The 15,291-nt window shown below is 40.4% G+C and overlaps 1 protein-coding gene across 1 annotated transcript; it reads right to left on the bottom strand.

The window, feature by feature from the left end:
- Nucleotides 1-5,014: 5,014 nt before the first annotated feature.
- Nucleotides 5,015-5,788, bottom strand: LOC134391311 (proline-rich protein 23B-like). The gene has a single exon (XM_063115326.1). The coding sequence runs from the start codon at nt 5,786-5,788 to the stop codon at nt 5,015-5,017; it is 774 nt and encodes a 257-aa protein (XP_062971396.1).
- Nucleotides 5,789-15,291: the final 9,503 nt, after the last annotated feature.

The raw sequence follows: 15,291 nt of genomic DNA, 5'->3' as shown, positions 1-15,291 counted from the left end.
CCTCTAGGAAAACTGAAAATAAACAAAGACCGCCCATGTGAAAACAAGCAGAGGCTATGTATTCAGTGCTTAGTATAGCAAGAGAGTCAGCCCCATCACAGAGATTTATAGGCAGACAGAGGGGTGGGAAAGGTTTACAGTGAAAAGTGGGAAGTCCTCTAGTATGTCTGATAGGAAACTGTGGCACAGGGAAGCTGGGGGTGGGCTAATTAGAAGCAGGACACCGTATGTGATTGGTTTGGTTTGTGTGCCTCGTGTCTTAGGCACAGCATATTTGGCTTTCTCTGGTTGGTCCTGAGTTAGAAGTGGGGACAAAAATTAGGGAGGCTGGCAGTTATTGACCAAGTTCTGAACATTTTGGGGCCAGTTATTGCACAGGTTATGTCTCGGCTTCTGAGATGGTTGCTGCAGAGGTTGTGGGTCAGAGTTTTACTGTCATGTATGATTTGGACATAGTTCATTTATATTTTCAGTCCCTCAGATCCTTTTATCCCCATGGTTAGCAAGGAGTCCTGCTCTCTATTGTCATTTCCTCCCATCATCCTGGCTTACTGAGCTTCTCAGTGATACTGGTGCCTCTCCAGTGAGTTCCTTATTGCTTTGTTATGCATCATTCCTCGAGGCCCTCCCACACATCACAGTAGCTGCTGTACTTTATAGCATTAGGTAGTAAATTCAGTGTATCATACCCACTTCTCTGAATCTTTTGATTCTTTTTTTCTGCAGACTGCCTTGGCAGTTATGGCAAGCTTAGTGTGGGACATCTTTTTTAACTAGCTTAGTGTGGGATGTCCTTTCCTCCAAGCTTCCGAAAGCCACCTGTTAGAATGTTAGCACTGTCTTACGGGGTCCTTGCCAGGGTGTTAAATCCTGCATCATGGGAGAATGCTTGTAAATTGATATTCATATCCACTCATCCAATGATGGACATTTGGGCTGGTTCCAACTCTTGGCTATTGTAAAGAGTGCTGCGATGAACATTGGGGAACAGGTATACCTTCGACTTGATGATTTCCATTCCTCTGGGTATATTCCCAACAGTGGGATAGCTGGGTCATATGGCAGGTCTATCTGCAATTGTTTGAGGGACCTCCATACCAAAATAAAATTAAAAAAAAAAAGAAAAAAATTTGATATTCAAATGTATCTACCTGGTTGTCTTCATCATAAGTCTCAGGACCCAATTAGGACCATGACTTCACTATTATAGTCTTGACTACTTTGAGAATTCAACCTTTTATGGTGCTCCATTATCCCTACAATAAATCCTGGACCAAATCCTCAGTTTCCCCACCTTTAGCTCCAGAAGATGAAAGGCTATTTATATGCTGCCAAGGAGACTGTCTAGATCTCATATTTAGGTTTTATTGGTAATTAATCACCCTCAGTCTTTCATTCTCTTTCTAAAATGCCTTGATTGTCCTAGAAACAAACATTCAATTTCACACTACTTATAAATATTACTTCTTATAATTACTCTGTGCCCCAAATTTCTAAATGCCTGGAATGTCAATGTGTTTCCTTCTACCAGCGTCCCAATAAGATCAGCACTGACTAAGATCTTATCCGCTTTGCTGTAGCATGCCATGGGCTATTCATGCTCCATGGTTCAGCTCTGAGATCAATTTTAGTGGCTGCTTCTTATGACAACTCTTGGCATCAGCTGTCTTAAATCAGTTTGGGAAGACTCTGAGATGGAGATTTGCATGCAGGAATTTAGGGGAACAAAGAAAATATGACCAGGCAGATAGAAGAGCTGAACTGGGATGCAGTTGCAACACAGGCTTCAGCCACCTCACTGAGAACTCTAGAACTGGGATGGTCCTTCAGAGTTGTCTTGAATTGAAGTGAGAGGGCTGGACCCTAATTGAGCAGTCATTAAAGTGTAGTATCCATGGAGGCTGAAGGTAGTTCCTGGACAGCAGCTAAGCCGAGTTATCTGCTAATACTCTAAGCAGTCCTGATGGAGTGGGAGTATGGACAGTCCACCACAGCATCACTATTGCATTGAAACTGGAAATTGGGCCATGTGTGATTACTTGAGGATGAGAAGTGTAATTTTTGAGTGGCAAATTATATGAGCTCCATAATGCTTTGTTCTGAGTTTTGGATCTTAGGTAACCAGGAAGAGGCAAATGCAAAATTCAAATATGAAGCAGAAAATGAATTCCCATTCAAAATGTGTCCACAAACCAAAATTTATTTGCTCAAGAAGAAATCAATGTCATTAAATGGTACCAAATGGAGATTTTGTGCCTGAGGAAATATAATGATCAAGCTAATTAATACAGAATCTAAAACAAGAATGTTTAAATTCTTCTAGAGATAAAGGAGATAGTATCCATGAAACAAGAAAAGTTCATGTGACATTGAACAAAAGTTGTGAAATAAGAGCAAGTAGGTATAAAAAACCAAGTAATTAGAAGTCTTGAAAATGAAAAATGCAGTATTTGAAATGAACACAATTTTGAAAACAGACAATGATAGAATCGGTTCATTTGATGATAGAAAGTGTGCTATGATAAAGGGTATGAAAATGTAACATGGATATTAAGAGACATAGGGGAGAGTATTGGTTAAACAGTACCACCATGTCTCTATTAGGAGTTCTAGATATTGGAGAGGGGTTCAAAGGTCCAAGAGATATTGACTCATTTTTTTTTTTGAGATTTTAGGAAAAAATTAGTTCTCCAGATTTAGAATGCTCACTGAGTTGCAGGAGGCAAAATTTCTACCACTAAAGACATCAGGTTGAAACTTTAGAACATCAGTCAAGAAAAATACTCAACAGTCTAATCCCATTCAAAGTAGTGGCAATACAAATAACAGAAGACTTCTCTTGTCATAATGAATGACAGGGGAAAGTAACAGAGTGATAAAGTAGTGAGAGAGTATATATAGGCTTGATTTTAGAATTTTAAACTCAGCTAAAATATCACACAAGTTTGACGTTGTAATTAAAATATTTGCTGACATACAAAACTACGATTTAGCACACAGGCTATAGCTGAAAGAATTCTTAAAAAGCATACCTTGGTAGAAGACAAATGAGGACAGAAGGAGGGAGTAGAATGCAAGAATAGAAAGTGAGCAAGGGAACTGGTAAAGCGTGTTGGTAAATCTAAATAATAATTATTAATGTTCAACAGAAAAAAACTAGTATCTTTTTAACTTCAGCTTTATTGTAATAATTTATTTTGATATAAAAATGTAAGGCAAACCTGGAAAAATAATAGACATTTTAAAATTAGGAGTGGTGTGTCTATCGTTTTAAAAACCCAAAAAACACACAAACAGAAAACAAAAACCAAAAACATAATAAAAACAACCTAGGGTGGAATTAGAATCATATAAAATAATGTGGAATAGCAGAAATGCAAAGATACTTAGTTGTGAAAAGTTCTATCAGTGCACACCACGTGAACTGATTAAAGAGGAAACTGCAGAGTCGTTTAACGCATACAGAAAAAATTTCTTAAAATTTAATATCTAAAACTTTAAAGTGACCCGGCAGTTACTGCCTTTTTCCTTCTACCTTTCTCTTCTCAAGTCTTCAGAAAATAGTGAATTTTTAAAATCACTGAAGCTCCAAGCCTGGTCTCATTCGCTGTCTTGCCAGGTTTCTGTATGTACTCCTGTGGCCCAAAGGTTCCATGTAGCTATTTTATATATACACACAATCAAATTCCAACATTTAAAATAATTTGATAAAGTCTTTGTAGTTACTCAGCCAAAAACAAACAAAACAGAAATCCAACACCTTTTATGATCAGAAAGACTAAAAACTAACTTCTTCAATAGGATAAGGGTTATCTACCAGCCATGTACAGTAAATATCATATTTTATGGTAAAAATTAGAAGCATTAACACAGGTATAAGACAGGGATGCCCCTGTCAACCATACTATTCAACCTGGACTTGAAGTAATATCCAATACAAAAAATTAAGGAAAAACAAGATATAAGAGGCCTATGAAAAGAGATAATATTCTCATTATTTAGAGATATTTTCTTTATCAACTAACCAAGAGAATCTACAAATAAACCATTAAAGAGATTGAGTAATTTTGTTGGAAATCTTATCAACATAAGAAATGAATTATTACTATACAGCAGTAACAATGTACAAGATGTATTTGAGATCCTAGAACTATAAAAACATAAAATCTTAGAATAGTAAACTTTCCAGAACAGGAGAATTATATTAAAACAACTAGAAGAAATGAATGGAAAAGAGCTTGTTCTTGAGGGGGTGGAGGACCACACGAACCCAAAACATAGTCAAACCATTTGCTGACTTAACCATTAAAAAAAGGGAGGGCTCATGGTCATGGTTCCTAGTTCGATGTTTAGTTTGGTAAACAGCAATCATTTGTCCACGTCCAATTATTTGTTAGATCCCCCCCCCCCCAAGGGGGCTAGGAAAAAGTCTATGGTGAGAAAGTCCTCATAAACTAGCACAGAAACTAGAGCCAAAGCCCATTAAATAATTGAAATTTAGTAAGTACTCTAATTTGGGATAAAAAGGGTGCAGTGGTATGGTGCTGGGGTAGAAAAATGCTGAAGCTGAGGTTTGAAGCAAAATTAGTGGATGAAAGCTGCCTAAGGGTGACTTCTATAAGGAAAAGGATCTGACCAGCAATCTCGAGGTCTGAAAGTAGACTACATTTAAAGTAGCACTTTTTTTTTTTTTTTTTTTTTTTTTTTTTGCCGAGGTGCTCTTTCTTCCAGACGTTCTAGTCCATCATTGATCCAAAATTCTGCAGTGCAGCCTGCATCAAAAAAGCATCTCTCCATTATCCAATTTAGGAGATCCTTGTAGGTTGTGCAGTGTACACAACGATGTCAGAAGTCCCTCACCTGAAGTCTGGCCGATTGGCTCACTTGGTTAGAGCGCCAAGCTCAAGGGTTCAGATCCCTGTACTTGCAGCCACCAAAAAAAAAAAAAAAAAAAAAAAAAAAAAAGTCCCTCATCTGGACTCCAGCAGGATGGCAAGGGATTGTGACCGGCAGTTCACTCCAGAAACAGGCGTCTCCGGGCCTTACACGGAGGGCGGGGAGAACGCTCAGGACGCTCAGGACGCACACGGGGACTTGGACTCGGAGAGGGAGGCAGAGGTTGGAGTGGTGAGCCCGGGAAGGGCTCCAGAAGGTGGAAGTCCAGGTCGAAGATGGGGTGAGGAGAACGTCTCTCTGGACTAGGGGTGGGGGCCAGAGGACAGGGCTCTGGGATGGGGCCCTGCAGGTTGGGGCTGGACACCCTTCTAGCGGAGGGTTGGAACCCAGCGGCTGAGCCGGCAGGAGGGTCCATCCAGGGCGCCAGGAACACGGGGTCAGGGTCCTTCTCGTAGGCCTCTTCTTGGGCGGCGATCTCTGGGACAGATGTGCAGAAGAATCCCTGCTCGCAGACGACATCCTCCCTGGGAGCGTCCAGAAGAGCGCCCAGTTCCAGGTCCACAGGCGAGTCTCTCTGCCCTCGTGAGCGGTCGTCGACCGAGCCCAGGAGGACCTCGGGGACCAGGAGGAGGGTGTGTCCTCGGACAGACACTTGCAGGACCGACGTGGGCGCGGGCTCCAGCACCAGGTCGACGTTGTCCAGGGGCAGTTGCAGGGCGCAGCCTGCGGCCAGGACCACCACTGAGGTGAGCGCTGCCGGGGTGGGCGCCACCCGGGGCTCGGGGTCCGCGGGCTCCTCCAGTCGGCGACGCTTGCCAGGGCGGGGTCCTCCCGGCTGCGGTCCCCACCGGGGCGCAGGGCAGGCGCTGGGGCTGCGGGGCCGGCTGCCCATGACCTCGATGGCGCTGGGGGCGGCGCTCCCGGGGCCTGGCAGAGGACGCGGCGGCGCGGTTCTGTAGGCGCCGACAGGCGTGGAGGACAGGCGAGGCGGGCTGGGCGGGATGGGGCGCTTCTGGGGGAGCTGTGCTCGCTGCTGGGCTGGACCTCGCGGCTTGGAATCTTCTGCCATCCACGCCTGACCCGGATGCGCACTGGATGGCTAATTAGGTGGTAAGTGACGCCGGCGGAACCAAAGGCGCAAAATGTCAGGCTAAGCCCCGCCCCTTCTGAGGCTCCGCCCCTGAGGCAGATGGGCGCGGGCTGCCCAATAGCAGTGGCTGTGGTTGGTAGGTCCGTGTGCGGAAGTGGTTTCACAGGCCTGTAGTGGGCAGAGCAGCTGTGCAGCGCTAGGCCTGGCTTCCGTGGTAAGGCCTCGGCTTCCTCCCGATGACCTGAAGACAGATTAGGCTTCAAGTCATGCAAGTGGAATGCCAAACCGCGATGCCAAGATGTGAGCCCAGCATCCCGACCAGGCCAGGCCTCACCCCGGAAGCACCTTGCGGTCTACTCTTGGCCAAATAGTGGTGGGGGATTTGGGGTGACATTCTTACGCCTCTGTTTGCCTAACTTGTAAATGACTGCTCTATCCTCTAAGGGGCGTTGGAAGAGAAAGTAAAGCTAGCATCGTGTGCGATGATAGCAGTCCCTGCAATATCTGTTTATTCCCATGATCAGTACTATAGTAATTGCCAGTACGAGTTTACCTAATTTGACCTAAACTACAACCCCAAAGTATATCTATTTTTAGCCCAATTTATAGATGGGGAAAATGTCATGGAGAAGGGTTAACCAACTTGTCCAGGAGCCCGGAACTAGTAGAGCTCGGTAAGGCACGTCATACTCCACTTCAGATGATACAGCGTTACAGCTTCAGCGCTTTTGATCTGATCGTCAGCTTAAAGGCCCATCTGCATGGTATATGAAGGCTGCAGAATGGGAGGTGTGGCTCAACTCGTCTATTTAGTGTTAATAGGAAGAAACACACAAAACTGATTTTGGAATAGAAATGTCCCTCCTTATAGTGGGGGATTGGTTCCAGAAATGTTCATGTTCCTCTTATTAAATACTGTAGTATTTGCATATAACCTAAACACATCCTTTTATATGCTTTATTTTTAAATTTTTATTTGTTTTTTGGCCACTGGCCGGTATGGGGATCCAAACCTTTGACCTTGAGTGCCTCCATATACTTTAAATCATCTCTAGATTACTTATCATACCTAATACAATACAAATGATGGTGAACAGTAGTTATACTGTATTGTTTTTTAATTTATATTGTTTAAAATTTTTTTCTGAATGTTTTCAATCTGCCGTTTGTTGAATCAGCATATGCGGAACCTGCAGATAATAAGGGCTGACTGTACGTAATATTTTCAAGTGGTTACAGAGCCCAACAAAATGTTTCCTTCCATCTTTGTCTCTAACCATGTTATTGCTCACCTTGGAGGTAACCATTATTATCATTTCTAGTTTATTATTCGAGAATATTTTGCACATTTAAAAGCAAATCACGAGCATATTACTGATCTCCCTTCTCTCCTGACAAAATTTACTCTTTTTAAGGGCTGTATAGCATTCCTTTGTATAAACTTTGAAATCAGGCTTCTCTTGATGGACATTTAAGTTAGTGGTCTGTCACTTGGCGGCATTGGCATCCCCTTGCAGGTTCCTAGAAAATGCAAATTACTGTATTTGTCCCATCCCAGAGACACTGAGTTAGAATTCCTGCAGTGTGGGGCCTAGGAATTCTCTGTAAGCACCTCCAAAAAATTTTGTTTTATGCTGAAGTTCAAGATCACTGAACTTGTTTTCATTTCACAGTTGAGGGGTTCAGGTAGGAGACGATTTATGCTTTCTATCAGGGTCCTGCTTATTGGTGTCAATGTTATGGAGGGAACTCAAACTTCCCGGGCTGCGTTCAGCGCTTTTCTCTGCACAAGCAGCCCCTAGTCTTCTGATCCGCTCTTCAGGATGGATTTCCAGTGTTCCTGGCCGCGCTGCAGGAAATTCCCCTGGGGTGGGGGTGGGGGGGCGGCCTGGGGAACCAGCGTGGGCTCCTGGGCGGCGTTGGAAGGCCCTGCTGGGAAGCTGCGGTACCCACCGGCACCTTCTGCCGAGTACGTGTGGATGCCGTTGGAACCTGCGCCCGGGCTCCCAGGTAATGAGTGCCCGGCATCCAGACAGAAGGCGCGGGTGGGGGTGGGGCTTACAGGATGCGACCTATTCTAGCCCTTGAGAATTCTGTCTGCGACCCTTGAACAATGAGGATGCCATTCAGGAGAGAGGGTGGACGTGTCACGGGGTAAGGGGCACATGTGATAGCACAAAGCTGGCCATCACACAGGAAGGGGCTCGGGGCTCCCGGAGGCCTCTAGCTCTGAGCGAGGTGGCGTCTGTCCTCGGCGGGCGACTGCTCGTATCTGCTGCTCGCCTTACCTCAGCGGGCTCTCCTGTGAGCTCATCAGAGTTGAGCCCTGCGATTTGACCCAATTCTCTATTCGCTCAGAATTCTCATTGTGAGCTCTCCTTCCGAGGGATTGCGGTCCTGATCCGAAACAGAAGCGATTAGCAGGGATTCTGGAAGTAGATGCAGCCGGTTTCCTCTCCCGATCTGCCACTTTCTAATTGGGTGATCGTGAGCAAGTCACTTTACGTCCCCTAAGCCTCAGTTTCCTTACATGTAAGATGGGGACAGTGTCATCTACTCCGCAAGGTGGCCATGAGATAGTGTATGTACAATATTTCTGGAACATAGTAAGTGCTTAGTAAATAGTAGCCATTTACCGTTTATTATGTTTATAATTTGTCTCTCACTTGACAGTGCCAGCCCTGTTCCCCAGCGTCATGTAGCAGGCGCTCAGTGAATAGTAAAAAAAAATATTATCATCATCATCTTAAAAAGGAGCTTGACCTGTCAGAAAAAAACTTCTAGTTATTTTCATGGCACAATGTCTATACGGTTCAGGAATGGCTGTGCCGGACACCTGATCAGGTATCTTTCATCCTGTCTGCTTTTATCTTCCTCTTAAGAACGCACGAAGACCTTCCAGTGCATTTTCAGGCCCACTCATTGGGTTTCCTGGTTGTCAATCAGTGTACTCAACCAATAAACACGAAGTGCTAGATTAGCGAACATGTCTTTAGGGTCTGGGCAGGCTACAAGGTGGCCACAGGAGGATCCCACTGCTAGGAGAATGCTGAGAGAACACGGGTACACGGGTACAGGAAGCTGGGTGCAAGCTGGACGTGGCTGCATGGGACTCGAGAGTTTCCTCAGCGTGGGACCTTTGGGAACCGTGAATGCTTGTTGCTTTGTCTGAGACTCCAACACCCGGGGGAAGGCTTGGGACACCAACAGTGCTCTTGGCATTGGCTATAGCGAGGGCCATTTTGTTATTCCCCATAATGCGCGAGTAAGTGGCTTAATAAAACCCATATTTATTTTTATTCGCAAGGTAGTAATACCTGAACACATTAATAAAAAATAAAAAATTCAAACAATGTATCTAAATTTGTAGTCTCCTGTCAACTTGCTATCCCAATCCTCAATCCAGAGTTGGTGTGTTAAGATGCTCTACTGTGTATTTACAAATAGCGTAGGGTTTTTGTTTTCTTCCTGGAATGGCAACATATTGTGGGTATTTTTCTGCAATATGTTAGAGCTTACTGCTATTTGGTATTGTTATCTGCAAAGTACATTATCTCTTTTATTAAGGAGAACTTTTCTGACATGCAATACTGTCATATATCTTGTCTGAAAATTTCGTGTAAGTACAGGAAAAGGCAACTTCAAACATCTCTTCTACAGCAACTCCTTTGTCTTGCCTGAAAAAGAATGGTAAAAGTGGCCCATTTTCTTTCTGCTTAACACATAGTAATTCTGGTGATTTTTGTATATTATGTTATGCTATTTTTACTTCCTGAACACATAACTGAGATGGACAAATGGCATTGTATTATTAATACTGTTACAAAGATTAAATAATGGCCTATATGATCACAAAATCATTAATCCTTCACTATTTTAAGGATGCCAACACTGATGTTAAAGTAGTTGTTTAGCTATTTGGCCTTTAAAGACTGAGGCTGAAGCTGAGGTTAATTGCAGATTTTTACCAAATACTTCCACTGAAGTCAAACCTTAGAGCTTTCCTGTTATATCTGAAAGTCAATGATTTCTGTATATTAATTTTGTATTCAGATGTCTTATGGAATTCTCTTATTTTTGAAAGTTCTTTTCTAGGTTTTACAATCATGTGGTCTGCAATGGTGATATTTTCCCCTCCGTTTGAAGTTTTATACCTCCAGTTTCTTTCTATTGTCTAATTCTGTTGGCTAGTGCCTCCATCACAGTGTGAAATAATAGTGGGGAAATGGCATCTTTTTCTTGTTCTAGGCTTTGGTGAGAATGCTGCTCATGTTTGCCCATTAAGCATGATACTGGCTGTTGCTCAGAAATGTCATGTTAAAGAAACATCAGTCTTTTTCTGTTTTATTAAATTTTTAGTGCTTTAATTTGAAATAATTCCAAACTTACAGAAACGGTGCAAGAATAGTACAAAGAACTGCCATTTATCCTTTATCAACTTTTAACATTTTGTCACATTTGCTTTATCATTCTCTGTCTTTGTCTCTCAGAGAGACCACATGATCTCGTCTATCTATCCATTCCCTGAACCATCTGAGAGTAAGTTGTGTACATCAGGCTCCTTAACTGCTTAATATTTTAGTTTATATTTCTTAAGAACAAGAATATTTTCTTACATATCTGTAGTATTTACAGATATGTATCTGTAGTATTACCAAATTTAGAAAAATTTGACATTGATGTTGTACTTTAATCCAGGCCATATTTCAGTTTTGTCATCTGCACCAATAATGTCCTTTAAATATCTCTATTTCTGTATCTACTTTTTTTTTTTTTTTTTTTTGCTGACAAGATGCAGCTCAGCATTGTGTATTGTTTTCAGGTGTCACGTTTCTAGGTACCTTTTATCTGGAATGGTTTCTTAGCCTTTTGTTGTCTTTCATGGTTATTAATATTTTTGAAAAATACAGGTAGTTATTTTATAGAATGTTCCTTAATTTAAATTTTCTGATGTTTCCTCATGATAAGATTAAAGTTATGCATTTTTTGGAATACTAATAAGTGATCTTGTGTCCTTCTTTGGAGGCACATCTTAGCCATTTGTCCCTTACAGGTGATGTTAATTTTATTTTTTCAACCATCACCACAATCTGGTTTTAGAACACTTCCATCATCCAAAAAGTTCCTTCATGCCAGTTTGTACTTAATCCTTGCTCAAACCTCTAGACCTAGGCAATTGCTGATGGCCTCTGTCTCTATGAATTTGCCTTTCAGTAGATATTTTATTTAAATAGCAATCAGAATATATCTAAAAAGTTATTCCCAAATCCAAGGTTATCTAGATTTTCTCCTATGTTATCACCAAAGAGTTTTATAGTTTTGTGTTTTACATTTAGGTCTGTGATCCATTTTGAGTTAACTTTTGTGAAGGGAGTAAGGTTCATGTCTAGATGAACAATTTTGCTTGTGGATGTTCAGTTGTTCCGGCTCCATTTGTTTAAATACTATGTTTTCTCTATTGTATGCCTTTGTGTCCTTGTCAAAGATCAGTTGACTACACTTGTATTTATGTGGGTCTATTTCTGAGTTCTCTATTCTGTTATATTTATCTATTTGTCTATTGTTTTTCCAATACCACGTTGTCTTGATTACTGTAGCTTTATAGTCTTGAAGTCAGGTAGTGTCAGTCCTCTGACTTTGTTCTTCTCTTTCAATATCATGTTGGCTATTGTTTTTTTTGTGTTTCCATTTACGCTTTAGAATCAGTTTGTTGGTATCCATTAAATAACTTCCTGGGATTTTCACTGGGATTGTGTTGAATCCATAGATCAAGCTGGGAAGAATATTGAGTCTTTCTATCCACAAACATGGAATATCTCTCCATTTATTTAGTTCTTTGATTTCATTTTTCAAAGTTTTTAAATTTTTCTTGTGTAGATCTTATACATTTTTTTTAGATTTATAACTGTGTATTTCATTTTTTTGTGCTAATGTAAATGATATTGTTTTTAAATTTCAAATTCCAGTTGTTTATAGCTGAAATATAGGAAAGCAATTGACTTTTGAATATTAATCTTATATGTGGAAGCCTTACTGTAATCACTTGTAAGTGCCAAGATTTTTTTGTTGTTGTTGATTCTTTGGGATTTTCCTACATAGACAATCATGTCATCTTTGAATAAAGACAGTTTTATTTATGCTTTCTCAGTCTGTATACCTTTTATTCCCTTTTCTTGTCTTATCATTTTAGCTAGAACTTCTAGTACAATGCTGAACAGGAGTGGTGAGGGGACAATCTAGCCTTGTTCTTGATCTTAGCAGGAAAGCTTCTAGTTTCTCATCATGATGTGTGATGTTAGCTGTAGGTTTTTTCTGGGTGTTCTTTATCAATTGAGGAAGTTTCCCTCTATTTGTAGTTTTCTGTGAGTTTTTAAAAATCATGAATGGTACTGGATTTTGTCAAGTGCTTTTTCTGCATCTATTGATATGGTCATGTGATTTTTCTTTAGCCTGTTGATGTGATGGATTAAATTAATTGATTCTTGAATACTGAACCAGCCTTGGATACCTGGAATAAATCCCACTTGATCATGGCATATAATTCTTTTTATACATTATTGGATTCTATTTGTTATTTTTTTGTTGAAGATTTTTGCATCTGTATTCATGAGAGATATTGGTCTGTAGTATTCTTTTTCTGTAATGTCTTTGTTTGATTTTGGTAGTAGGGCAATGCTGTCCTTATACAATATGTTTGGAAGTATTCCCTCTGCTTCTATTTTCTGGAAGACATTGTAGAGATTTGGTATAATTTCTTCCTTAAATATTTAGTAGAACTTACCGGTGAACCCATCTGGGTCTAGTGCTTTCTGTTTTAGAAGGATATTAATTATTTGATTTCTTGAATAGGCACAGGCCTATTCAGATTGTCTGTTTCTTGTCTGAATTATGGCAGATGTGGGTTTTGAGGAATTGGTCCATTTCCTCTAGGTTATCAACTTTGTGGGCATAGAGTTATTCAAAGTATTTCTTTATTATCCTTTTAACATTCATGGGATCTGTAGTGTTGTCCTGTCTTTCATTTCTGTTATTAGTAATTTTTATCTTCTATCTTTATTTCTTAGCCTGGCTAAGAGTCTTATCAACTTTATTACACTTTTTAAAAAGTGTGCTTTTGGTTTTGTTGATTTTCACTGTTGATTTTCTGTTTTTAATTTCATTATTTTCTGCCCTAGTTTTTATTATTTCTCTTCTCGCTTTGGATTTAATTTGTTCTTTTTCTAGTTTTCTAAGGTGGAAGCTTACATTATTGATTTTAGATCTTTCTTCTTTTCTAACATATGCCTTCGGTGCTATAAATTTCCCTCTAAGCACTTCATTGCATCATACAAATTTTGATAAATTGTATTTTCATTTTCATTTAGTTCAAAACATTTAAAAATTTATCTTGAGATTTTTGTCTCTGACCCATATGTTATTTAGAAGTGTTTGGGGGATTTTACAGTTATCTTTATGTTATTTTTAGTTTAATTCCATTGTGGTCTGAGAGCAGACATTGTATGTTTTCTATTTAAATTTGTTAATGTGTATTTTATGGCCCAGAATGTGGTTTCTCTTGGTGAATGTTACATGTGAGCTTGAGAAGAATGTGTATTCTACTGTTGTTGGATAAAGTAGTCTATAGATGTCAATTATATTCAGTTGATTGATTATGCTGTTGAATTCAACTATATCCTCAAGCTCAGAGATTCTTTCCTCAGCCATGTCCAGTCTACTAATGAGCCTATCAAAGGCATTCTTAGTTTCTGATACAATATTTTTGGTTTCTAGCATTACTTTTTGATCATTTCTTAGAATATCCATCTCTCTGCTTGCATTACACATCAGTTTTGCATGTTGTCTATTTTTTCCATTAGAGCCCTTAGCATATTAACCATAGTTATTATTATTTTTTTAAACTACTCCCAATCTGACAATTTCTACATCTCTGCCATATGTGAGCCTGGTTCTCATGCCTGCGCTGTCTCTTCAAATTGTGTTTATTTCCTTTTTGCCATTTTTAATTGAAAGTTGGACATGATGTACTGGGTAAAAGGAATTGTCATAAACAGACCTTAGTAATGAGGTGATAAGGTGTGCAGGCAGGGGAAACATTCCATAGTCCTATGATTGGGTCTGAGTCCTCAAGCAAGCCTGTGCCCCTAAGGTGTGAACTTCACAACTACTGTTTATTAATTTACTGTTGTCACACTTTCCTTTATTCTTTAAGCATAGTTTCCTTTTTGTTATTTGAACACATGTATAATAGCTGCTTTGAAATATTTTCTTCTACACCCAATGTCTAGGGTCACAGAAAGGCAGTTTCTATGGACTACTTATCAGAAGAAAATTATGAGACATTCAAAGAAACAGGTAAGCATGTCACACTTTCCTGTTTATTTGAATGTCTCACAATTTTTTTTTGAAAACTGAATATTTTATATTATATGTTGTTGCAACTTTGGATTCAGACTTTTTTTCTCTAGGATGTTATTGTTGCTGTTTTGTATGCTTGTTTTTTTTTCTATCTAGTAACTTATCTGGGATTAGTCTCTGTGCTGTGGTTTGAATATCCCCTTCAAAACTCATGTGGAAATTTAATTGCCATTTTAATGGTATTAAGAGGTGGAACCTTTGAAAGATAATTAGGTCATGAGGGCTGTGCCCTCATGAGTGGATTAATGCTGTTATTGCAGGAGTGGATTAGTTATCACAGGAGTGGGTTTCTGACAAAAGGGTAAAGATCAGCCCCCATTCTCTCTCTGTCCTGTGTGCTTGCTTACACTTCTTACATGGGATGATGCAGCAAGAAGGTCCTCGACAGATGCAGAGCAGATGCTGACACCATGCCTTTGGACTTTCCAGCCTCCAGAACCATGAGCCAAATAAATTGCTGTTCATTATAAATTACCTAGTCTGTGGTGTTCTGTTATAACAGCAAAAGACAGACTAAGACACTGCGAGATCTCTCTCCTCTGCAGTGTGGCTACTGATGTGTCTACTCTTTTTTAAAAAATTAATATTCTTGTGTTTATTTTTAAGCCTTGGTTTCTAGGAGTTGCCCTTCTGTCTGTGTAGCTTAGTTGTCTTCTTAGACAGAGGTTGTATTCAAACACCTCAAGCCAAAAGGCTTCCATACTCCACCTATGGATCTGTGTGTGGGTAGGGTAGCACATTCAAAGTTCAGTCTCTTTTCAAGTGCCTAGTGTTTACTTTCCACTGAACTATTTCATGCATCTCCTGAGCATGTGCATGGTCTCAGTGTCGGCCAGGAGTATGTGGCAAGCCTGGCCCCTCTCCAGTCTCTACTGTGCATGTGCGGAGCC

The sequence above is a fragment of the Cynocephalus volans genome, chromosome 11, assembly GCF_027409185.1.
Source record: "Cynocephalus volans isolate mCynVol1 chromosome 11, mCynVol1.pri, whole genome shotgun sequence".
In the NCBI taxonomy this organism is placed as follows: Eukaryota; Metazoa; Chordata; class Mammalia; order Dermoptera; family Cynocephalidae; genus Cynocephalus; species Cynocephalus volans.
Note: the sequence above shows the minus strand (reverse complement) of the source record. Positions and strands in the feature narration are given on the sequence as shown.

What these genes read in the sequence shown, in the direction of transcription:
- LOC134391311 (XM_063115326.1), bottom strand. Translation starts at nt 5,788, where the DNA reads ATGGGCAGCCGGCCCCGCAGCCCCAGCGCCTGCCCTGCGCCCCGGTGG.